General features: G+C 36.6%; 1 protein-coding gene across 1 annotated transcript in view; it reads right to left on the reverse strand.

The window, feature by feature from the left end:
* The window catches only part of GALNTL6 (polypeptide N-acetylgalactosaminyltransferase like 6), a 496,893-nt gene that overhangs the window by 281,244 nt on the left and 195,622 nt on the right, over positions 1 to 20,027 (reverse strand). The window contains exon 3 of the mRNA XM_075149329.1: positions 8,273 to 8,411. Coding sequence (XP_075005430.1) covers positions 8,273 to 8,411 — 139 coding nt within the window. The remainder of the gene's footprint in view (positions 1 to 8,272; positions 8,412 to 20,027) is intronic.

A 20,027-nucleotide genomic window follows, 5' to 3' on the forward strand; every position in this document is an offset into this window, starting at 1 on the left:
GATTTAAGAAACTTATCTACTTACCTATATGTATTAAAACTAGGCTTGGGAAGAAAATGAATGCATATAGTAATTTTATATCATCTCAAAATCCCTCATAAGCAAGCTTACATCAGCAGGCATCTTAGCACTATATTTTAGCTTAAACCTTGCACTTTATTACCTATGATTTCCAAAATACCAGCAAGCAGCTTAATTTATATAATATATACACATACACACACCCACAAACCACTTTTTTTTTGAGAGAGAAGATTACAGAAATATCAATGTACTCAAAATTCATTCATTCACACCAAGCACACTTATCTGATTGTCTCTCAAAAGTCAGGCAGACCTTAGCATGATGAATAAAAAGCCTCAATTTTGAGTCTAGGTTCATTTTCCTGGCTGAAGGAGAAGAAACATGATTAGAACCTCAGGTCTTTGTCATCTCAAAGTGTGTTTTAAGCATGCTACTTCAGGAAAAAAACAATCCCTGACATTCAACTTCTGTTTCAGAAATCCTAATTATCCTTTTACCATTTGCCCTTATATTTCAAAGCCATCCCATAGGCTTCTAGGAACCCTTTGGCATATAAGCCACTCATCCCAGTTTTGTGCCAGTGCTCAAGAACCTCTCCCAATTGCTGTGATCATTCAAAGATAGTTGAGAGTGACCTCAAAATGATAGCAGTTCCTTCAGCATTGTCGTGGTTTAACCCGGCAGGCAGCCAAATACCACGCAGCCGCTCACTCACTCCCCCCACCCCCCCAGTGGGACGGGGAGAGAATCGGAAGGGGAAGAGTGAGAAGAACTCGTGGGTTGAGATAAAGACAGTTTAATAGAACAGGAAAAAAAGGAAAATAATAATGATAAGGATAGAATATACAAAATGAGTGATGCACAATGCAATTGCTCACCACCTGCGCTGACCGATAACCAAGTAGCGATCGGTACTTCCTGGATCAGGCCTACCGTTCATATACTGAGCATGACGTCACATGGTATGGAATACCCCATTAGCCAGCTGGGCTGGCTGTCCTGATTATGTTCCCTCCCATCTTGTGCACCTAGCTCAGTCAGTAGGCACGGGAGCTGTCCTTGGACTAGGAGGGCACTTAGCAACAACTGAAAACATCAGTGTGTTATCAACATTCTCCTCATTCTAAATCCAAAACACAGCACTAGGAAGAAATTTAACCCTATCCCAGACAGCTGGGATTTCATTTGCTTAGAAGTATCCAGTCTTACGCAAGTTCACATTAGATACATGCTGAATTGTATGAAAATATGCTTGGAAAGGAAGCAAGAATGGATATATAAAAAAAGGAAGGTACACTGAAGTTTTTCATAAAACTATTAAATTAACAGCATATAACATCATCACTTTCATCTGTGAACAGCAAAGGTACAGATCCCCAGAACATTCCACATTTCTTACAGATCTTAGTGAAGTTACATGTACTTTCCAATTTTAGTATTGTATTATTTGAGAGTTAAAAGTTCTGGCTTTAACTGTTGCCAAATGCTAATAGACTTGGCTATCCCAGATGCACAGCTGGAGGGTAAATATCCTTCAGTACTTCTGTCCCTATTAAGTTTAGATTTCACAGTTATGTTTACTGCAGCTTGCTATTTTCTCAGCAGCGTGGGAGGCTTTACTGGATTCTAGGTAACATGCAAGGCTACTTTCCTCCGCTTGTATAAACAGCTTATTCTTTTATCAAATTCTTTTCAGTAAACAGAAACAGACCCATCAGGCTTGGACTTTCCTCACTGGCCTATTAAATACCACAGCCTGTTCCTCACCAACAAAAGGAAGAGGAATCATCAATCTTCAGCCACATTTTAGCTGTTGCTGCCATAAAAAAAGACACACAAAGCAGCCAGAAAGCACTTGGGAATTATTCCATGTTATTTGTTACGATCAATACATATCATGCAGAGGAACTGACAGCAGGCATGACAGAGACAGAAGGCCACCAGTTTTCTTCAGTATAAAATATCCTGTTTTGAGGAGCTGCGCTTTGAATGAGATGCCCTGAAGCAATTGCAGAGAACAATCTGGTGAGGCTTGGAAATGGGGACTTTGCCTATAATGTTTTTGACCGCATGACTTTCCACCTTCACTACATTATTCAGTAACTGCACAAAACGCTTTGAAAAGCAGTTGGAGTAATAACCTCCAGCTTTCTCACTACCCCACCAAGAGCACAATATGAGTTTAACCAGTTGCTCTGTGGACAGATGAGGTTAAGGTAATACTAGTAAATAGCAGTATGAAGCAATGCAGCATGCATACGTCTATAAAGACATTTCTGATTTCCCAAAGTGAACAAGAACTAGAAAGAAACCTTCTACTCTTAGTTTCTTTCAACGTATAATCAAAAATTCAATAGAAGATCGATCCAAACAACTAATTACTTTCATGAGCCTTATTAAATATTGTGAAGTTCACATACTTAGATTAAATAATTTTTCTTTTAGTGTCTTGAAGTAGTACAACCTAAGCCTGTCTTTAAGATCATAGAATGCTGAGGAAATTCATTGGAACTGATCTTGGAGTACTGGATTAAAGATGGATTTTTAAATCTTATATTTAAGGACAATCTACATAGCTTGAACTGTGACAAATGTACCGTATTTATTAAAAGAAAGTAATTAAATACATTAAATGCAATAACTGGAAATTTTTAGAGGCTTCAGATACGAACTACTGCATGACTGTATAACTATAATATTTATGTAATATATCCCTTTCCCATATTAGTCTAGTAATTCTAGTCTTTCTGCAAAGTTTACTAAAACATGACTAAGGATTAACAGAAACTCTGCAACTATTTCAAAGACACATAAAAATACAGCCAAACAAAAAAAACACACACCCCCCCTAAGAAATCCCATCGCATATCCATTTTAACCTCTTTTAAAAATACAAGGGACAGCAACCACACTGCATTCAAATATTTTGAGAGAACACCATTCAGGCATGCTCTCAGCTTCTGCTACTGATAAGGAGGGAGAGTTGGAGAGTTTCAGTTATGCAGAACAGGTAGGGTAAAATTTACTTTTTTTTTATTAACAAAAAGAAAGAAAATCTCATTAGTGTTCAGGACATAGAAGATCTCGCATCTCTTTAGCTAAACACCCGTTTCATATTTTTTTGAATACGAAAACGCATTTCTCCTGAGGCCTGTGAAAAATTTAATGTGTAAAAGAAACGAGCATGGCTCAGACTTCTGAAAAGGAATGCTGCTTGGAGTGACAGTGAAGGGCCACCACTTCACACAGCAACAGCAAGACCAGCAGTCAACACTTGGAAACACTGACTCCAGCCCGTATGTGCTAGAAAACAGATATCACAAAAATCAGGTTGGGCATCCTTAATGTACAATATGAACATTAAGAATTTCAGCACACATTGAATCTATCTATGTCCATGGAAACCAAAAAAGGGTAGGATTTCTTGCGATAGATTATTGAGGCAAGCTAACAAGAATTTGTGCATCTGATCTGTGACTACACAAGTTATCAACAAATAAGCTACAAATTGTAAATAAAAGGAGACCTGTTGTTGAAATCAAGCTATACAAACATACCAAAACCATGGAAGATTTTAAATTATAATGCTCGCAAGTCTCTTGGTATCAGGAATTAACTTGAATTCCTTGATTCAAGAATGAAAAGCTACAAAATTGGATGCTCTAGTTTACAAGGACTTAGGAGTTTGAAACAGGATATACCACAAAATTTATATTCACTGTTGAGATTAGACGATTGCAATCATTCCCCCAAGCCTCATTAAAATCACATTTTGAACGTTACTCAAAATGTGAATCGGATTCAGTTTTGTTTGTTTGAACAAAACTGGTATGAATGGCAGAATATTTAATAATGTTGACAAGATAAGAATTAATGGTAACTGCTATATTAAATAATTAGAATAAGTAGCATTTGTCTCTCTACAACAGAAAATAAAACTGCTAGCATTTTTCCTAGCTTTAGGGGGTTTGTTGTTTTCTAGACTACAGAAAGTGGCAAGGGGCAGGTGAAAAGAAAAAATAAAAACAGTATTCTTGTGGGTTTTGAAGTATTTTTCATATTGGTACAGAACTTCTCACTCTTAAATAGTAATTCTATTGCCAATTCTCAATACTACCCAAAACTCATAATGATGCCTTACACTTTAGGTGACGAGAACCCTTATTTACACTAAATCATTCTTGAAATCCCAATGAACCGAGATGATAATCCTGTTTCAGATTTTCATTTGGAATTAAAGAAAAAAAAAAAAGTTGTTTTGTTTGTTTGTTTGTTTAACTTAAAGCCAGGAGGTGATTGTGGGCAAAGAACAGAGAATTAGCTAATGTAACTTGGTGAGAGCATCCACTGTGAGAAGACATTTGCATGAGCGTGGGACAGAAACAAGACATCAAAGAGCACTCAGAAATGGAAAAAAAATATTCTTCAAGTGTAACTGTGAGAGGCAGAAAAAAACCCATAGGAGATATTAGAGGGATGCAATAGAAACATATTAAGGACACAGGGAAGCTGTTAAGTCAGCCTTAAAATAGAAGTTAACTGTTTCATTTCTTTAGGGATTTTTACAGTACACACATTTTAGCGTCTTAAAAAAAGGAAAGAAGCATCAATCTGAATACATCTTGCTGAAGTGCTTTAAATGTCACACTTAAAGGAAAAAAACAAGAATATTATAAAAAAAAAATTGAAAACATGAATTTCTCTGAGCTCAATCATCTAAACATTTGTTTAGTTCCACCTATCCCCCTCCCACAGAGAGCTCAATCCTGAGCCCAATTTCCAAAGAGACCAAGGAGAAAGTTCATTTGGATTAAACAGAGCAAGTTTTGGCTATCTGCTATCTTTGCATACTTCCCAGAAAACCAATCACTTAAAAATGGGACTTGCAATTTCTTTGGTCTAAGATTTTTGAATAAAATTTTTTTGATGAAGTGATTTCAGAGAAATATAGAAACTGCTGTAGCTGTTCTTTCAATTTAAATGCCTTTTGATCCAAATTGCAGGATTCACCACTCAGTTTTTGTTGTGTTTGAAGGTTCATTTTGTGAACTTTCTCTACTGATGGCAACACACCATTCTATTTGGTTCTTTAAAACAAATCCTAGACAACATTTTCAGGAAATTAGTCTTCAGTACAGACAAGCCCCTGTACAAATGGGATACACTAAAGAGAGACAGAAGATGAAAAGCTCAAAGTCTATAATAAAAGTGTCCTCCACAAACATGCAAAAGAAGATATTTAAAAGCTGAAGGGCATTTAGAAGCTCCACAAAGCAAAAGCCCTTTATAACACTCAGAAGCTGACCACACTAGATCTTGCCTGCTATACCTCACTTGAATTACCTACTCTAATTTTATTTCAATAAGAACACCCCATTCTGGCATAGAAGTTATATTGTTTTCCAATGAGTTGCTCTGAAAGCAACCTTATGAGGTATGAACTATTTTACATTTCACACCTGCTTCTGAAGAGAGGACACATTTCCAAAAGTGAAGTGCAGTCTGAGACTGGCCTGCATCGTATTTAACACACAGCAGCTGAGAGATGGGTTTGCTTCTGACTGTAGGTCAGAAAGCATTGTCAGACTTCTGTGTATCCTGGAAGTTCAAGACATAGACTTGCTTCAAGGTGTAACCATCAGAAGTGCAGAGCCCAGCTTTGTCACCTTAACCAGTGTACTACTTAGGATGCAAATTTAGTGCAAGAACATTTTTTATCTTTACATTTACAAGATAAGCAATACAGTCAATTAACTAATGGACTACTTGTATTACAAGTGTTTAACATAAGTGTCCTAGTTTCGGCTGGGATAGGGTTAAATTTCTTCCTAGTGCTGTGTTTTGGATTTAGTATGAGGAGAATGTTGATAACACACTGATGTTTTCAGTTGTTGCTAAGTGCCCTCCTAGTCCAAGGACAGCTCCCGTGCCTACTGACTGAGCTAGGTGCACAAGATGGGAGGGAACATAATCAGGACAGCCAGCCCAGCTGGCTAATGGGGTATTCCATACCATGTGACGTCATGCTCACTATATGAAGGGTGGGCGTGATCCAGGAAGTACTGATCGCTACTTGGTTATCGGTCAGCGCGGGTGGTGAGCAATTGCATTGTGCATCACTCATTTTGTATATTCTATCATTATTATTATTATTATTTTCCCTTTTCTGTTCTATTAAACTGTCTTTATCTCAACCCACGAGTTTTTCTCACTCTTACCCTTCCGATTCTCTCCCCATCCGACTGGGGGGGCGGGGGGAGTGAGTGAGCGGCTGTGTGGTATTTGGCTGCCTGCCAGATTAAACCACAACAATAAGGAAGGTTAGAAGGATGTGACGCAAGTCAGTTTACTCAGGATACTACTAAAACATCAACCATACAAGAGTTCATTGAACACCATAGCTGAATTGGAACATGAAAATGATGCAGATACCTAAGGATTCAAGTTTCCCATATGAGACGCTTAGGTGAAAGTCACTAAAGGATTGGTGCAGATGGAAGGGGGGCAGAGAAAAGCTGATGTAGCACTGACATGTTCTTAATATGTCACTTGTGACAACACATCACTCACATTGCTTCTGGGGACATGCAGGGAAATGTCATTGACTGTGCAGACAGGTGTGGGTGAGAAACAAATTGCCAGAAGACCGACTTACAAAAACACAAAGGGGGGATAAACATGCTTCCTTTTGTATTTACTAATTGTCCTCTGCAGTAGAGAAGGATGCTTGATGAGCAACAATGTAATTTATCACAGCTTTGATGTTGTACAGCTGTACATTAGAACTCAAACTTCTTGGAAGCACTCTTTCTATAAATAATTTCAGGTAACTTGGCAAAGTAGAAGGCAAACAAAGTATCTAAGATATAGCTTATTAAAATGTATTTCTTTTGACTTAATTCTATGCAAACAATACTAATATATACAAATTAACAGATAAAGTGTTTTTGCAAAACAATGCAACATGGCAATTAAATAGGAAACACCTCCAACAAAAGATTATTTTAAAAATATTTTTTAGCCAATTCCTCCATTGTGAATTATTTTTTAAGATCTTACTATGCAAACATTTACACACTGTTCAGTCTTTGAAAAGGACAGTCTCACATTTGATGGAACAAGAAGTGTTAGTTGCCATGATATTTATCTTTCCACCCACCAAGAACTTCTGTCAAGCTCTCAAGTTCTGTTCAGTTCCCTGAAGAATTTCAAACTAATTCACACAGCAAAATGCTATAGGTTAAGTAGTGAGTAGATGTCTTAACCTGAAACATCGTATAATAAAGGGAACTGTATCCGAAGGAAAATACAAACCTAGCCATGGAGACAATTAGTTTTGTTACACTCCTGTACCTTTCTTCCATACACTAATTGCATAACACCCAATTAAAAGAGGGAAAAACACCACGTAAAGAGACAAATCAAATCATCCCTCCCTTTAGAGCTCAGAATGACTCTTGAGGACTAGAGCCTGATGCCTAGAAAGGCATACATGCCCTTTTCTGTTACAGATCGAAAGCTTTACACTTCATCTAAGGAAGCCAAAAATTACAGAACACGACAAGAAAGTTATGTTTGCCAAGAACTTCAGGATTGTTTTTAGCTCAGTGGTTATTTTCCAGAATAATCTTTACCTTATTTCTCTGTAGGATATTGCTGCTATCAAGGAATAATACCACCATTCAACCACCCCTAATTCTGCATGTGCGTTTCATCATTGCTCATTCTGTTTTTACATAATTCTACACTGTGTAAATCAGCTGTAGTATCAGCACCTAATAAGCTGTAGCTATTGGATTGCTTTCACTCTTCATGTAACAAAACCAAAAGAAACATTATGGAAACACTGGTCCAAACATCTAGCCAAAAATTTTATGCAACTTGTCACCCTGCCCCCCAGCCCAAAGATCTACAGCTACTACTAAATGAGAATCTGAAAAATTATGTGAAATGTTATTTATCACTGCCTAACAAATCACTACTCAGAAATGCCATGAAAATAATTCTGTAATTAAAAGAGGACTTCTATAGTCTTAATGTGTTACTAATAAGATGAGAGGTCAGTTTAAAAGACAAATACAGGAAATAATTTAACAACAGTGATAAATTTTCTGTTTCCTGTTTAATGAAATAGTCACTTTTTGTTGGCTGAGGGTTCATGTTTGACCTTCTGGGAAAAAAGGTTATTTAAGAGATATACAAAGATAAAAACTTTAAATCAAATAGTCCAGAAACCAATTTACGTACTTAGGATGTCGGATGTCTGGCAGGGATCGCTCCAGTGCTATATTGTTGCTAACAAATATGTTGAAGCCATTTTCCCTATAGGCAGAATCATCATGGTCTTCCTCTGTAAGAGGGTACGGCTTTCCATGTTCACCTTTCCCTACAATGAAACAAAACAATTATTTGCCTCAAACTGACAGCATAAAATGGACTACAAAGACAAAAATAAGTTAGACTGAACTTCAGTTAGTACACTGTGTCTGGAACATCTATACGGAATTTCTTGCAATGTCTTTAGCGACACTCCCGTTACTTCCAATAGAAAAATACAAAGTAGGTACAAATAATGGGACTCAGGAGTCCCTCTGAATTTACCCAAATCATCTAGCTTTCCGTCTTTCCAGAGACACAATCAGCTTAAAGCATTTATACATAAAAATCTGAATTGTAAATTAAGCTAAATAAGACCTTTTTGCAACAGAATCAAGCTTTCATAGCAAAATTACGAACAAATAGATCAGTTCCAGCAGTACTCCTTTTGATTGATATGAGGAACCTGATTACTCAGTTATTCTACATTTTAGCAGGCAGAGCACCCCTCACCCCCAGTCACCTTTTTGAAAAACAACTCTAGCATTGAAGTTTAGGGTGTCCAACTTTCCAGAACAAATGGTAAGGAAACAAAACATTTTGCTCAGGGCTCCTTGAACACCCTTGCACTCCAAGGGACCAGCCAGATGTACTCAGTGCTTCTAATGTCTCAGCACTGCTGATTTGGTTTCAGAAACTGGTCACCTTGCTTCCCCCTAAAGAAATCACCTGGCAAAGCACAGACTTTCTGTTCCAGCTTTTTATTCCCAAGTTAGTTCTCATCGTCAGTCACTTGGCTTGCTTAGTACCTACCTCAGGCAACTATACTTTATCTCTTCCACTCAAAGAGCAGAGAACAAACAAAAACACTTCAAAGAAAAATCAGAACATAAAAGCCTTCGCTTCTTCTCAACTATTTTTATCCTTCTCATTCTTGCAGAGGATGAACTCTTCAGAGTTTCTGAGCCCTTCATGCCTATCAGGTTTTCAAGAAGACACACTTTCCTCCACATCTAATTGATCAGCTTATAACCTCTCTGTCCCACTCCCTCCAGGCCCACTCATAAGAAAATGCCTCCTTTTACCTGAGCTCTTTTAGAGAAATTAATCAACTTCCCAGCTGGGTTTGATAAGTGATCAAGGCCACCTGATCCTTAGCTAATCAGGAGCAGCTGCAGGAGGGGATGAAGAGGAAAGCAACAGCGAGCTGAGAAAAACATCCAGTGGTATCCTTAAAGACCATGAGCTTCTGTCAATGCTTTATTTCATATTGCACATGGAGAAAACATTAAAAACATAGAACATGCAATTAAAGATGCGATAGTTACTCAATTTTAGAATTTTTTGCAGATAAAATAATAATTTTTTTATTCCAAACTTTGTGCATATAATTACAATTTCATTTAAATTCTTAATGAAAATAATTAACGTTATGTACAAGGGAAAAAAGTTAGTTTGTATTATGAAACACTCTTTATTTATGTTACTTCATTACTAACAGGTATCTTGTCATTTTTATTTTCCGACATCCCCAAATACACACAACACATTAATATAATAAAAAATCTGAGACTAAGATTCTATGTGAATTGTCATGATTTCATACCAAATATGTGGAGGAACTATAATATTAAAGAAGCATCTGACGAGTCAGAGTACTACTCAAAATTCAATAGTACAATTATATCAAATCTGTTTCATAATACAGTAACAATAAGCTAATGTCATTCAACCCCCAAGACATAGAAATTTTAGCCCCTCTCTTTCAGTACATATTCTAAGTAGATCCAAAGTAACTATTTTAATTTGCTTTTAATAAGAGATTTATCCAGGTATTTACTAATATAATGGAAATTCCAGAATAAATGGAATAAGATTATAATACGTGATAAGACATACTATTGCTAATCTATGTTTTTACAATATAATTTTCTGTATATTCCAGCTATTCACCCTGTATTAAGAAAGGTGGTTTCTTTGCTTTGCTTTTCTTAAAGGAGTCCATTTGGCTGTTCAGGAGATGAATATTTTTCATAGTACTATAGTTTCTTCACATTGTCCCCTGCTAGTGAAACTTAAGACAAGTACTTTTAAAGTGAAGTCTTCCACTCTTCCTGACTGAATATGGAGCACTATCACTGTGCATAAGCCAAAACAATAGATATCGTGGTTGTTACTTAGAGCAACTCAGGAACAGGCTGAACTTTCTCATATCGTGCTGCAGAAGTATTTGACCAAATGCAGCATACAAACTGCTTTTGCGGTAAGTTGGGCCATGAGGTGCGATAGAAGTTGTGAAGCATGACTCTTTCCTAACACTGTATTAAAATACACACCTAGAGCATTAACAGTTGCTTGTGGCCTTTTGTGAATCCAGTGGATATTTCTCCCAGCTTGCTTGTTTGCTTGCTCTCTTGCCCTGCAGCTCCTCCTGATTAACTATGGTCAGGTATTCCTCTACCAGATCCAGCTGAAAGCAGTTGGCTAATTTCTCTAAAAGAGCTCAAGTAAAAAGAGACCATTCCTCTCCTTGGAAGGAGAGAAATAGAGAGCTTAGAAAATAAGTATTAAAAAAAAAATGAAGTACAACTTTTGGATAATCAGTAGGCCTGAAGGGTTCCCTTTGTACAGAAAATTGCCATGTATGAGTCTCCTCAGCATTACAAATTATCATAAGCACATTAAAACTCTCTTCTGTCACTGATTTGCTTTCCTAGCTGACTGATAGAAATTGCCATCACTGCACACTGGTTTGGAGCTGGCTGATCCAAAAGTTTACCTACAGTGCCAAGGTGACAAGGGGAAACAACGCAAGAAGAGTAAAATTCTCATGAAAAAGGAGTTCAACTGGTCCCGTTACTGGCTACAGAAGACGATTTTAAACCGATCGATAGACAGATATAAGCCCTCCTATACTGTTTGTTCTGCCTGAAGGCAAAATAGCAATTCAGAAAGTGCATCAGGGCTATAAAGTACTGTAGGGAACAGAGAGGATGAAAAAGCCCGATGGTGAATTTTTGGGTTCAAAGGGGGGCTCACCAAAATGTGACGGATAAAACCAACACAGCACTAAGACTTGATACTAACTCTCTCTGAGGCTACTTTACAATTGCAGCATAAATAAACCCAGAAATTAAGGACAATCAGAAGTTTTAGTTCAGTTACTTGGATTTTGATTTTTCAAAGTGGGGGGAAAGGAGGGGAAGAGCCCAAAAGCATAAGAACGACATGTGTATTCAACCTGGACCCAAAAATCCCGTCAGAATGCTCCATTGCGTGGGAACCCGAACAGCACCGTTTAATTCAGTGCTGTCTAACCATTGTGATTATGGAGTTATTACACTAATTTTTAACTCAGTACTCAATGTAAGCAACATTTTGAAAATATGCTAGATTTTTTTTTTCTTAAAACACTATGATGGTTTTGGAGTTGACATCTCTACCTTGCTTAGTATTATGTTATTGTAAGGGTTTTAATACACCATCTCAAAATGCTTCTTCATAGATACTCAGATAAAAAAAAATGTTAAAGTAAGATATTATAGCCATCCAGATAAAGTACTGGCTTGGCCAAATATCAGATGCTCTATGAGGCTTTTTTAGCCCCACTCAAGGATGTCACTGTCTCCTAGGAAACAATACACTCTATACCTAGCCCTAAAGGTTTTAAGTTTTATGCTTGACAACTTGTGAAAACTGATAGTTCAAGGACATCTCAGTTAAAGCATCTTCTGCTTATATTAAATAAAGATACAGCAGAAAGAGAATAAACTTTCTTGTTCAGCAGATAGCATGAAGGGAAGAGGATTAGGGTGAGACAAGAAAATAAAAAAACATTCTGTATATTCAGGACAAATGTGTAATAGAATAATGGCCATGTTGGTACAGTTGCCAGGTATAATAATTATAAAGAGAACAGGGGTATTGTTGGCAAAATATATCAGCTGTAAATCAATTTGAACATGCAACAGAAGAGGAGTTCTGCACACTTCTGCATGCAATGGATAGGGGACATTGCTTAAAATTATGAACATCAAAACACATTGCAACAGGTTCTAGTTTCAGGGTCCTTTGGGGTTTGTTTTGGGGGTTTGTTTTTATAATTCTGATGAATGTTATTTATAATTCAATAGGCATGGTAAAAAAGATTGGCTTTGCTATATAAGTTAAAGGAAGTTAACCAATTGCTTGACATCTTAACACAGGAAACTAAGTGGATAAAGAACATAAACCACTCTGTCTGTGGGGAAGAACTGTATACAAATCTGAATTATTTACTGTTTATACTCACTGCTATTAGTTTACTCAGGCAAGACTTCAGAGTCACACCAAGTCAAGGCTACAATAATTTAAGCATAAAATATTTAAGCATACCCTTTAATTCAAGCATTCAAGCATCTTTTAATCCAATATGATTTGTAATAGGGAGTAAGAATTCTCCATGTGCTAAATGCTTTACTAAATAGGAGGAGTTTATTTTAATACATGAACCAACAAATAAGTAAGTCTTCTTACTTACAGTGCATCTTATTATTTTGGATGAAATAGTTCTGCCTTTTTTTTTAAAGTATATTAGGAATTTTGTCTACTACCCCTAAATATTCCATCCAGAATCTAGTACAACGTTGACTGTGCACATCACAGGTAAACTCAGAGCTCATCCTCTCTATCATGAAAGTTCTCACGGGGAGAACAGATATCTAATCTTATCCTAGAGCAATATTTCAATACAGCACTGAAGTCCCATGGCAGGAGAGTGATTGTATTTCTTAACAAGGGTAGACAGAGGAACACAAGTTCAAAATGAATGCAGTCACATATCAGCTTCAAAAAAAAAAGTGTAAGAAGTAAAAGGGGAAACAAAGATCATCAGCTGAATAAAAACATGGAGTCAGACGTCATCTTCCACCTTCTTGCCACATAGACTTCTACACAATAACCTTTTATGCTCCCTGTTATGGGAGTCAGAGTGCAACTGGCCAAGTCAGGGGGCAAAAATTGTGTTTAAAGCAATCTGTAGTATCTTTTACATCATTTCTGAATTTCCCTAATGCACAGCTGTATACAAGCTTGCCATCTTGCACTGTGGAGATGGACTTCATGTTATTTTGATTAATAACATATTATCAATTCAGACTGACACCACATTCTGCTTTTTTGGGAAGTGAATTTCCATTTGAGTACAAAAAAAATAATGTTCTTTCTTATTTTTCCTTATCTTCACAGACAGGATGGCGCGGTGCAGCATGTCTGCTAAAATACTGGTTAAATTATCTTGAACAGAGAACTGATTTGATAAATGGACAAAATAGGATTTCTTTTTTTTTGACAGTAAATGTCTCAGGTTCTTCTGGAGTATCTACACTTGGTGGAGTTCTCATCCTGTCTGCAAATTTTGTATTTTGAAACCTTTAGAAGACATGTGCATGAACATTCTTTTATCTAAAATTAGTTTAAGAGTAAAGTCAGGGACTAGTACAGATTAGTCTTTGAGAAAAAAGAGGGGAAAGGAAGTTATTTTACCAAATCACTTTCTCCTTTCATACTAGTGAAGGAACTGCTTGCTTTGAACAAATGGCTTTTGTGGTTTTGCAAGTTTATATCCATTTCCAATAAAAAGTGTGAAGATTTTTGGTCAAGAAATGCATGAAGGAATGTTCTTTGCTGACTTGTTATGGAGCGAGAAAATTAAATCTGCACATGCCTCAAATGAAAGTAATTGCCTTCATATCAAACAGGACTATCCAAATAGTAAAAAAAGTGTGTGTGTGTGTGTGTATATCTGTATGTTATGGCTTTTCAGATAGAAAACAAGAACATTTTTCTAACCGTAAAAGTAGTGAAACAATGGGATAGGCAACCCAGGGAACTGTGGAAGCCATACATAGTCAAGAAAGGAATGATACCATGCCTCAGAGAAATTATTGATACTACCCCGGTCATATGTATTGGTTGATATATACATATTCGTTGATCCCAATCTTAAATTTCTATGCACTCTATGAGAAATAAGAGGAGGACTGGGGATAAGTTGCTGGAATTATATTCTTCCTCAAAGTCAAAAAAAGTTGTAGCAGAAACTGAAATATATTTATAACAAGTCTGTTCTACTTTTCCCAAACTTCTCAGAGTATCCCACTAGTTGTACAACTTCATGAGCCTAATTTATAGGAAAGCAATTCAATTGATTTTACATCAATGGAAACTGCATCAAAAATGCCTGTTGGTTCTACTTTTTTGCTACTCTATCTGGTAACAGCTTGGAAAACCTTTGCAGTATGATTTATAATACTTTTAATTACTTATTAACTCTGTCAAGGTCTGAGGCAATATAAAAGGCTTTTCCTTAGCATTATAGACACAGCTGTAATCAAATCTTACTTATGCAATTGGGAAGAATAAAAATCCTATCAAGTAAATCCTGAGCAATGCATTTTTAAGCAAGAATAAATAATTTCTTTATAAATATATAACAAATTTTATTTATTACTGTTTCAATAGGAAAATACTACAGAAAACAAACTCCAAAATTCACTCCAGTTTTCTGATAGGAAGTATTCAAATTCCTACTATTTTATTAACCTTCAGATGCCAGCAGCACATACAAGCTTTCTTTTCAAGGACCACATAGTCCTCAGTAAGTGGTATAGAAATGTTATTTGGAGCCAATATGAGGCCTTGTCCTTTCAGGACTGCTACTACAGTAACATGATGGTCAGTAGGAGAAATATGAACTAAACTACCTCTCTCTTCAGGAATGGCTTTATACAAATAGCATAGTTTGGGAGAAAAAGTGAGAAAAAGATATAACTTTAAATGTTATTTCACTGCCTGCTTACATCCAGAACTGAAAAAAAACCAAACTAAAAAAACAGAGAAGCGAGAAGAATATGCTCCTTAAAAAATTTAAAAGAGTACATTCATATTGTACTGTAGTTGAATCTTTAGAGTATTGTTTGCTTATCATTCACATGAGATAGAAAAGATAGCTAACACAGAAATGAGATCTATACTTATAGCGGTGATTTGTCCCCCCATTCCTCAACAAAAAGAAATCCCATACTGGGTAGGAAGTAGATAAAGGAAGATCATTTCCTGGAGAGAAAAGGAGATAAGAGGGACAAATGGGAACCTCTGAAATATACTTATTGTACGTATTTGGTGTTACTATGTTTGAGAAGCATTTCTGTAAAAAAAAATGCATATCAAAGTGAAAACAAATAATTAAAAAACTCAGCTTTTTAATGGCATTAGACATAATTTCAGGATTTCCATAGACTAACCAGGCCTGGGCTGACTCTTAACGTTAATCTAAGATGATAACTTCTGTGTAAGAATGCAAAGAAAAAGATGGTACGAGATTTTAAGAGTCCATGAAGTGGGAGAAGCTGATTACCAGTAGTCCGTATACACTAAGGGCATGGTAGTGTTTCACACACTCTTCCTAAAGGCTGAATCAACAGAAACTGCTACCAAATGACACAGTGGTGAGGCAGGGCAGCTAAAAGACGAGAAGAGCAGCAATGGTGGTGAGCAGAAGAACGAAGCAGCATAGCAAGTGAAGCAAGAAAGAGCAATGTCTGGCGAGTGGCAGAAGCCCCAGGTCGCAGCACAAAAGCTCTGGTAACTTGAATTGGGCCTTGTTGCGTCGCGAGACTTCACAGTTCCCAAAAGTAAGGAAGGTTTTAGTTCACGCGTGGGGAACAATCAGCTGGCCTAGTTGATGCCTTGCCAAAGAGGACTGCAACATTATTTTTGTTATACTTAAGGATTTAGCCCTTGTTTATCTTTAATAAAATATTGTTTGCTAAGTCAATTAATTTGCAAGAAGAAAAAATGAGCTCAGTGCTCTTGAGATTAATTCTTGTAGGTATCCAGGCATTTTACTAGATATCCCTTTAAATTTCAACCTGGCCCTTGCTGTTGGCAGTTGTGTCCTAGCAGAAAAGGTGCATTATACAGCTAACAGTTGGAACAATCCAGCTCTGCTTATGATAACTTTTATATCACTCATTTAATTTTGGTTATTTGAAATCAAGCCACTGTGCTTTATCTTAAATATATGCATTTTCTCAATCAATAATTAATTCCTAAATCTTATAGCCTGTGCTTTATGGAACATTAGAGTAGTGTATCCCTCACCTTTTTCATCCATTTAAAACATTAAAAATGCAGCCTCTGAATTTCCAACACACATATTGCAGAGTAAAAATACAGTGTGTGGGGGGAAAGTGATTGCCTTAAAATATATCATGAGGTTAACCAGTGGCATTGTTGTGTTTCAGCAGTTGGGTGACTGCATGTGAACTCTGAAAAGTAAATTGTCTGAAGGCTTGAACAAACACTTCACAAAAATAAGTAAGAGTATTTTTAAAAATCTATGGCTTTTAACACTTGCTGCAAGTAATACAATGGCTTGGTGGGCAGCCATTCCCACTTTAATAAGGCTAGGAAAAAAAAAGAAGGAAAAAAAGACCATACTGTTTGGTATGTCCAGTATATTTAGAATGCCGCAGTGTACAATGCAAGGCAAGCAGCAACACATGCTGTTTTGGTATGAGTTGCTGTATGACTACAGCAGAACAGCAATATCCTCAGCAGCATTCTGCAGGCTGAGCTGAATCTAATCATAACTCTGTAGCCAGGGGATGCACAGTACATCTTCTATTTAGTCTAACTACTTATCACCAAATGCCACAGCCACCGGAGTGCTTTTTTCATTTAACATTAGAACAGACTGGCTGTAGACCATTAATCAGAGCCAAACACCGAATGAGCAAGCATGTGAGAAACAGAACTCAACCATAAAAAAGGCTTCACAGTTTGGTTTAGTAACTGAACGACCTGCTAGGATATAAAAGACCTACTGTGGAACAAGATTACCTGAAAAAAACATCTACTAATAGTGGTAAGGTGTTTGTTTCGTGCTTAAATAAATTAATTCACACAAACTGCATCAAGAATGGCATTCTAATAGTCTCTAGTACCACTGGGTTTTCTATAATTAATGCACATGTCCAAGCTGATCTCTTGGAAAAGCTCAAACTAAAGTGTTACTTATATGGTATATACAGGAACTAAACAGCTCCACAAAGTTAATGCAAAATTACAGTTGCGTAGGTACAAGTTTTAGAAAGGCCAGAAATACAAAATGTTAGGATTCTAAGAGCTGTAATTAACACGAGACTTTTCCCTTCCCCTCTTTTTTTCTTCATTCTAAGACGTATTATAACCATGTGTCGTTTATCGCATACCATCACAAGAAAATAAACAGGATGTTCCATGGAACAAGTCTATTGATAGGAGTTCTTTAATTTTTATTTTCTTTTTTTTTCATTATTTCAACCTAAACTAGCTCTAGCAGCTGACTTTGTGGTTGTTGCACAAAGAAGATGGAATAACCTGTAAAAAGGAGTTTAGCTATGTATGAGTCAACAACGTGCAATAGCGTAGTCACTCTTGCCCTAGAAGCACTACTCCATGATGCGTATCCCACAGAGAAAGAATACACGAGCTGTCACAGCTCCCAGCAAATTTAGATTTACCCCGTGAGACCCCTACCAGGAAAAAAAAAATCCATTCTTATATATGAAGATAATAAATATTTGCAGTCAAAGTTTGAGGTAGACCCAGGAACAAGAACTATGCCACCTGATTCCCAACATAGTGACTCAGTGACAAGGCCATCCTTCTTCCTTCTGTAAAGCTGAGAAGAGTGTTCATAAGCAGGCAGAGTTTGCACACTCAGGGCCAACAAGGTATCTTCCTCAGGTAGTATATATGTATTTTATTGCTTTTTCAGGTCCACTTGGATCTATACATTATAAAATACAGTGCCATATTTCTCAGATGATAATTAGTTTAATATGAAACTGAAGCTGAGTATGTTAATAATTACCTGGTTTAATTAAAAAAACCAGACACCCCCACCCCCACCAATTCAGAGATACTAGAATTATCCTCAAGACAAGCAATATAAGCCTAGGGAACTGTACTAACATATTAAGATATAGCAAGGTGTAGTTATACAGGCAGATAAACAACTTAAACATTATGTCACGTTCTTGGGATTGGTCTACCTAAGTCCTTCTGCTTTACTTAAAACACAATACATTTTCTTCTACCACACCCAAAGTAACACTTTGAATCTTAGTGCTCTCCTCCTTTTCATGTTTTGTTTTGGCAAATCAGACACATTACTCTCCTGAAAACTGTTTCGATACTACCTACACTGCTACACGTACTCACTGCTACCGCACTTCCCAGTGACTGCCTTTCCCTCTTCTTATAAGATACCACTAATGTTGCAATCATTAATATTGCCCTTTTAGCATTCATTTTCTGGTTTAAAACACATTATTTATTTGAAAGAGCCTTACCACTGACTGACATTCTTGTGGTAAGGAGAGCTAAACTTAATGCTTGACCTGCTATGAGGACAGCTCTACACAGCCCTTTTCCTCCCTTGCCATTGATTCACCTCTTTCTGAATAAGAGGTGTCTAATTAATGCCAACAATTTTTCAAATTCCTGACACAAATTTGAGTAAATTTCCTGTACTAAAGTCGTCTGAAATTTCTAGTCAATATATGCTGTGGAATCAAGCAGAGGCACATGTGGAGACTCAAAAAATCACCTTCAGCCATGAACTGAACAGATTTTCAACTCATTAGTTGAAAATATTTTCTATTAAAAAGGACAACTCATCACCTACAGAACACAACTAAATATTTATCCCAAGGCCCACATTTATGCATAATTCAGCAGGAACCTGCATATGTCCATTGGAAACTTTTTTGAAAAAGTTTATTTGCTGAAAACTGATGTTTGGATTCAGCCAAAAGCATTTGCCAAATTTCTTTCATTTTGTTTATGTCTGAGTTAAAAGAAGCAAATCAAAAATATATTTTGAAAACCAAACTTTTAAAATTACAGTCTCTGTTTTTCAAAATCTTATATAAATGACAAAAGTTAACTAACATTATCAAAGGATAGACATCCAGTTTGAAAATCCTGTTTGTGAACCAAAACAATACTTTCTCATTATCATAGACAGAAAAAGCATCAACCCAAAAAATCTTACATGCACATAGCTTTAACTTTCAGATGTATATGAAACAACTCCCTAAAAATTTATTTCTCACTGAGAAAAATTAAAAAATGCTAAATTCCATTATGCAGAATTCCATTATGCATCAGATTCATGACATATTTATGCAGCACACAGTAATTCTCAATTCTACTTTTGTCTGTATGATCAAAAGCCCCTCAATAAACCCAGTCTTTGAGAAGGGAGGGGATTTTTAGCAACCATGCTAAGAGAACAAGCATACACACTTCCCTAGCCCTCCATAAGCACACGTATCAGAAGAACAGGACATAAAGCAGATATTAACTTAAATTGTAGACTTTGTTTTAGAAGCATTACCAGAAATTCCACCTTTTAATTTTTTGAGAATATTTGAAACTAGAAAAGCAGAAAGAAATCATCGTTCCTCATATTTTCCAGAGGAAAAAAAAACCACTTAGCTGGTCTATTTTGTTGCCATTAATTAATATCTTCATTCGATTATGCTTTACTTTACAGAAAGTGTTTCTGCACGTTTGTTGTGCTTTAACCTGGCAGGCAGCTAAACACCACACAGCTGCTCGTTCACTCCCCAACCCCCCCACCTCCCCCAGCGGG

Source organism: Calonectris borealis, chromosome 4, assembly GCF_964195595.1.
Source record: "Calonectris borealis chromosome 4, bCalBor7.hap1.2, whole genome shotgun sequence".
In the NCBI taxonomy this organism is placed as follows: Eukaryota; Metazoa; Chordata; class Aves; order Procellariiformes; family Procellariidae; genus Calonectris; species Calonectris borealis.